Raw genomic sequence first — 6,394 nt, 5'->3', positions numbered from 1 at the left:
TTTTTAAAATAAAAATTATATTTTAGCTTTGTGGATCGGCACTGCGGCTGTAAACTGAACCTTTTCTTTAATTGGCTTCACGTGCCTCGGACTTGGACTCTTCCCCTCCCCAATCCCAAATGCTCCACACTCACTTCTCTCTCTCCCACTATCCCTCTTCTTCCCTCAAGACGCCATCACCATGAAAAAAAGACGAAAAAGAATCAAGCCCCACTCCCCTCTCCTTCTGTAACTACTCAGTTTTTGCCTCCAACTTCCCTTCTTCTTCTTCTTCTTCTTTTGTACTCCAAAATCCAACAACAAAATGTGTTATGTAGGGAAAGCAACAAAGATCTTCATTTTCATTGTGACTGTACTTGTAATTCTTGGTCTTGTCTTGGTATTTGGCCTCTTACGCCACCACCGTCATCAATCACAAAACTGCACTGATGATTCCTGTCAATCTCCTCACTTACCCTTCCCTACTCCTCCTCTTACTGTGCCTACTGGGCTGACCCCACTTAGTCCAATGGGCTTCTCCCCGCCCAGCCCATCATATTCTGGGTCCACCCCACCACCAAATCCACCGGACAGTGATACACCTCCTCTTCCACCCCCACCACCTCCTCTTCCGCTCCCACCGCCACCTTTTCCTCCTCCTGCTGCTCCAGTTACAAATGGGGCTCCACCACCGACTAATAATCCGCCGAGCAGTACTGTGTTTGTCACTCCAGGTCCTCTGCATGCTTAGCTGTTCTTTACTATCATGGCCCTTTTCTTTTCCTTGTATTTTGAATTTAATTTTTAGTGTCATTTTTTTAGGATAATTTTTTTTTTGGGATTGTACAGGGATGGTTGTTCGGGTTGTGGATTGTAACGAAGGATAGTGATTATTATAATTTCTTGAGCATTAGTGAATTCACAGAGCTGTCCCTGAATTTTTAGAACAAAAACAATAATCATGTTCTGGCTTTTTTCCCCTTGAGAATGTTGTTTTTCTTGCATTTTTCTCTTAATATCTAGTAGTATACTAACAATTTAGTTAAATATTGTGAAAAGAAATGTTTTGCACTTGTGGTAAATGGAGTCAAAATGGGGCCTTAAAAGTCGTGAAAGGTTTAGAATCCGAGGCAAGTGGTCTTCACTAGTCAAAGAGGAGAAAAAGGCACTGCCATGACAGGTGGTGTCTCCTATGGTTTTTGGCTCGGGTTATTATTGGATGTCTGGTGTTTACAGTGATGTCAAGGAATCTGCAATGGAAAAGGTTGCCATTAAAAAGTCATTGATGGTTACGCTCTGCACTCTGCAGATATTCTCCTCCTCCTTTTTTTAATGTTCTTTCATGGATTCTTCTTGGCACAGGTTTCGCCTTCCCATGTGAGACCAGACAGTGTTTCATTGACATGGTGATGTGTTGGAGTCACTTGTAGCTCACAAGCTCTTAGGTCATGGAGGTTTCAGTATCATCATAGTTGTAACAGTATTATGGTGATGCCTTTGAAAGCGATTTAAAAGTCGATTAATATTTTTTTATTGGTTTTGATGGGTTGCTATATATATATATATATATTTTTTTTTTTGAGTAATGTTTTTTTAAAATATATTACATTATAATACTAAACATACCAGTATATTGAAAAAAATAAATAAAAAACAATAAATTTATATAACTTTTTTTAAACCCAAGTTTTTATTATAATTTTTGGTGAAAAGCGAGTTTAAACAATGAAAAGCAAACAACTTTTAAAATTATAATTATATTAGCATTATATTCAATCATAACAATATCAAATGGAGCCTAAGCTATCATGAATTAGTTATTAGCTTAACTTGAAAAATCATTTCAAGTTAAAATAGAAAAATATATTATTTTGTATGGTTGACTAAATTAAATTTTTATTTACTTGGTTAACCAAGTTCAAACCAAATAAAATTAATTTTAAAAAAGTTTAATTTTAAAAAAGAAACAAGATGTTTTAATAAAAATATTCATCTAGAGGTTTATGGATTAATTTATTAAAAGTAAAGTAATAGTTGTTTTTAAAAATATTTTTTATTTTAAAATATATTAAAAATAATAATTTTTTAATTTTTAAAAATAATTTTTGATGCTCACATATCAAAATAATTTAATAATATAAAAAAATTAATTTTAAGTAATGTTTTTTAAAAAACTTTAGGGAAACGCCTGTAATTCGAAATTGCTCCTTAATCAATTGGACAAGCCCTTTTTCACATAAGATTTGACAGCTTTGTTCAAGATTCGAAGAGATTAGGTAAATGTGAAATAATACATGGTTAAAAAAAAAAATATATACAATTAGCAACGCCATTATGTTGCGCAAGCTTTATCGAGGAGCAAACGGCTTGGCATGTCTCCCAACAAAGACAATCACAGCACATAGACGTACATGAGGGCCATTTCCTTGGGTGGCGTGCTTGATTTTTCGGAGGACTTGTGAAAAGGAGACTAATTTCCAGAAATGATGGCCATTTCATGTGGCCTTGTTTTTTACTGTTCATAACAGTCTGTTCCTTACACTGGCTTTAGAACTAGACCAATTGCTTGAGGCAATGATTATAATGTAAACAAAGTGCTGGAATCTTTAGCATGGTTTGTTATTGGATTTCATTCTAAAATAAACTAACCTGTGTGGCTGAAATGAATTGTACCAGAAATCTCATGGTCCCTGACAGAACAAGAGAGTAATTTGGCTCTTATGGAGTTATGGTTTAAGCCTTGCTAAGGAATTAGTGATCTTGAATTGCCCTTGTTTATTGCAATAAATGCATTTATCGGTCTTGTGTCAAGGGATATACTAATCAAATATTTGTTTATGTTGAGAACTGAATCATTCAATTCATTTGGCTCCAAAGCCTGTCAGGAGAAATTGCTGAAAAGGTAGCTGACAGAGAGGCTTGTTGATCATGATCTTCTCTCATTAAGTATTCTGTCCCTTAGATTTCACTTTTCACATTGGATTTGGGGATAAATCCAAGGTTTTGAATGAGAAGCAGAGGCTAAAGGCAGACAAAGAGAGGTTAGAGTGTCAAGACTCAAGTCAGAGCTATCTCTTCATCACCAAGATTTCTGCCTCGTACCTTGCAATTCCTGTTGCATTTGCTTCCTAAGAACAAGCTTCTGGTAACAAGATTATGCCTTCCATCAGCTACCTTGGTGTTGCAATGTGGCTCATGACACTTGTTGCAGTTGACACAGCTGAATCTCACATGTCTAGCCTCCCAGTTGCTTAATTTGGAAAACATTCATGATGGTATGTATACTTCATGAGGATGGTTGATTCATTTTTTGTTGTCATTTCCAAGCTGCATATACTAGTATTTAAGTTATGAAAAATTGAGCTTAGTTAGGCTTGCAAGGAACTAGTGAGGGGAACTGATAGGTTAGAGCAGATAGACTACAATGTGACAAGCAAAAACCAATATTTTGATCCTGCTGAGTCAAGGTAACCAAAGCCAAATTCTTTCCTTCATCTTCTCTGTACGAGTAAAGGTTCCTAAAGGTCACCTGTAATCAAAGTTATCTTGAATTGTCTTAGAATTTAATGTTCAGGTCTGCCTCAACTCTTTATTTCTTTGGTTAAACCTTCCCTCAGCATGAACTAAGCGCGGATGCGTGCATGCTTGACAGAAATGGTATCAAGGTACACTTTCTGCATTTAGAAGATCAATTGTTTTATATAGAAGATCATGGGGAAAGTTCGAGTGCTTTATAGAAATGTAATCGAGCTAACTATGGGTCTGGGATAGGCAGAATTTCAGATGGTGGCAGAAGAGTAGTTAATCAGGTCAGTTACCTTTTCTGATGGTTGAGCAGGAATCAGATTTCTGGACGGTTATTATTTGCATGTTGCAGTGATTCATTTGCAGATTGATGATGATCCCAGTCCCATTTGTAGATATTAATGCAAAATAACAATAATTAACTGTTTTTCAAGAATGTTTCATTCGAATTCAGAAAACATCAGATACATTGAAAGAAATACAAGGAAAGTATGCTCATGCTCAAGCATAAAGTATTAACTAAAAATTTGAGTGTCTGGTGAATTTCTTTCAATGCTTAGTTAGCAAGAAGTATCGTCATGATAACCAGGCTGATGCCCATTGTGAGACTGCTTTGCAAACTTTCTTCGCTAGCTGATGATGGGAGAGGTGTTTTCATAAAACCATCTATAGAAGGGGTAATTGCAGGAGATGTAGCACTGGTCATTGTTGAGGTACGCAGCGCTGGAGGAGGCATTGTTGGAGTCATTTCTGGTGATTGTGATGGTGAGAGATCATAAATTTCAGGAGGTGGAGAGGAAGCGGGAGGAATGACGGTGGAAGCAGGTGGTAGAGTCGAAGTAGTTGGAGGTGATGGAAGGCTTGGTGAAGCTGGTGGTGGAGTTAAGGGAGAGGCTGGTGGCGGGGTTAAGGGAGAGGCCGGTGGTAGGGTAGAAGTTGCAAGAGTGTCTATTTCAAGCTTCATACCTCCGGCACAATGTCCTGGTGTTGCACAGGTGAAGTATCTCTTGCCAGGAGAAGAAAGAGGGATGACTGTTTTGCCCCCACTATATGACTGTAGTGGGCTCGTTGTCTGGCAGGAGTCATAGCCTGCCTTTGAAACTTCAATCACATCATGCATGAGTCCATACTGGAAGACTGAAATAGATAACGAGTTAGTCCCGATACATTTTCAAACAACGCAGAGATTGGGTGTTCAAAACTTATGTCTTTTTAACAAAAAAAATACCAGCAGGATAAATCAGAAACTCACTGAGGTTATCTCCGACTAGGAAATTATTTGATGCTGCCCAAGCTTGCAGGTTTGTGGTTGCATCCCATCCACCATTTGGACCACCAACAGTATAATTAGCAGCCATGGCCAGTCTTAGCATCATGGCCACGAGGAAAAAGCTGGTGATTGTTCTCACCATCTCGATAATAATTAGGCTATGAAACAGGAAATTGCAGAAGATGTAGGGTGTTTATCACAGAGAAAGTTTCTGAGTGTTTGGCTTCAATAGGGATTTCTTTTATAGAGACACAACTGACAAAAGAGAATACTTGTAGGAATGAAGATAATACTATCAATTAATGGTTTCCAAGTTGGATTCGGTTCAACTGTTATGGCAATGTAATGACAGGTTGTTTAGTATCTTATGATATTTTTTCTCACCCTGCAAGAGGTGGATTGTTGTGCTCGCCATGATCTGCTAGAAGTTTAGGTGCAGCTTTCCTCTCATTTGACTTGGTGTACTTTAATAATATCAAAACATGCTACTTGCTTGAACCACCTGGGAAATCAACAGCTTGTTATATGCATCAGGTGTTATAAATCAGAGGGAATTAGGGATAATTCTGCTGACAAACTAAAACTTCTGTTACTGATCTTAGAACGTTCAAGCGCGCGCCTGCAGGTAAAGGAAAGCCTCGCAAGCCAAAACCTGGCTTCTTGAATAAGTCGAACATGTTTCAACCATATGGAAGTTGAGGGAAGTTGGCTAATGTAATTCTTACGAAATGACCATGCTTGTCAAATTGCGCTCGTTCACATATGCAGACATAGATGGAAGTAGCAGGAGACAGATTCCAAGTGAGGCCAAGAAGTCAAATAATCCATGGAGTGGTTAGTGGCGTCCATGTGAAAGAAGGGATGGCTTTCCTTTGAGGTGCACCTAATCCAAGCATGATCCTACAAGACAAGGAAATACATGAGTAGTGGTAGTGCTCTGGGAATATTTTAAAGCTTCCATGAGTTACGGGATGGGGAAGGCTGGATTGTCTATGGTATTAGCCTGCTTATTATGCCGTGAAGACAACTAGACATGATCAGCTTGCTGGTCAACTAAGGCAGTGATGGCAACTATTTGTGTTTTCTTCCATGACATCGCCCCGCTTATTGAATTGTCCATGGAATTGGACCAGTCGTTCTTCATTGGCTTGAAATTTATGTTATGAATTATTTTTTTAAGAAAATGATATGAGTTATTTTCACTAAACATGTAGTTAATCAGGTCAGTTACCTTTTCTGATAGTTGAGCAGGAATCAGATTTCTGGACACTAGGATATTATTTGCATGTTGCATTGATTCATTTGCAGATTGATGATGATCTCAGTCCCATTTGTAGATATTAATGCAAAATAACAATAATTAACTGTTTTTCAAGAATGTTTCATTCGAATTCAGAAAACATCAGATACATTGAAAGAAATACAAGGAAAGTATGCTCATGCTCAAGCATAAAGTATTAACTAAAAATTTGAGTGTCTGGTGAATTTCTTTCAATGCTTAGATAGCAAGAAGTATCGTCATGATAACCAGGCTGATGCCCATTGTGAGACTGCTTTGCAAACTTTCTTCGCTAGCTGATGATGGGAGAGGTGTTTTCATAAAACCATCTATAGAAGGGG

General features: G+C 37.8%; 2 protein-coding genes across 2 annotated transcripts; one reads left to right on the top strand and one right to left on the bottom strand.

The window, feature by feature from the left end:
- Positions 1-304: 304 nt before the first annotated feature.
- Positions 305-3,234, top strand: LOC105110048 (proline-rich family protein). Its single transcript, XM_011004949.1, has 3 exons — positions 305-713; positions 2,942-3,020; positions 3,150-3,234. Exons 1-3 carry the CDS (start codon positions 305-307, stop codon positions 3,232-3,234), a joined length of 573 nt encoding a protein of 190 aa, XP_011003251.1.
- Positions 3,235-4,060: 826 nt separating this feature from the next.
- LOC105110046 (uclacyanin-2-like) lies at positions 4,061-4,977 on the bottom strand. The gene is made up of 2 exons (XM_011004948.1): positions 4,757-4,977; positions 4,061-4,641 (listed from the first exon to the last, which is right to left on the bottom strand). The coding sequence occupies exons 1-2, from the start codon at positions 4,914-4,916 to the stop codon at positions 4,061-4,063; spliced, it is 741 nt and encodes a 246-aa protein (XP_011003250.1). The 5' UTR covers positions 4,917-4,977.
- Positions 4,978-6,394: the final 1,417 nt, after the last annotated feature.

The sequence above is a fragment of the Populus euphratica genome, unplaced genomic scaffold (assembly GCF_000495115.2).
Source record: "Populus euphratica unplaced genomic scaffold, PopEup_1.0 scaffold431.1, whole genome shotgun sequence".
Lineage (NCBI taxonomy): Eukaryota > Viridiplantae > Streptophyta > Magnoliopsida > Malpighiales > Salicaceae > Populus > Populus euphratica.
Note: the sequence above shows the minus strand (reverse complement) of the source record. Positions and strands in the feature narration are given on the sequence as shown.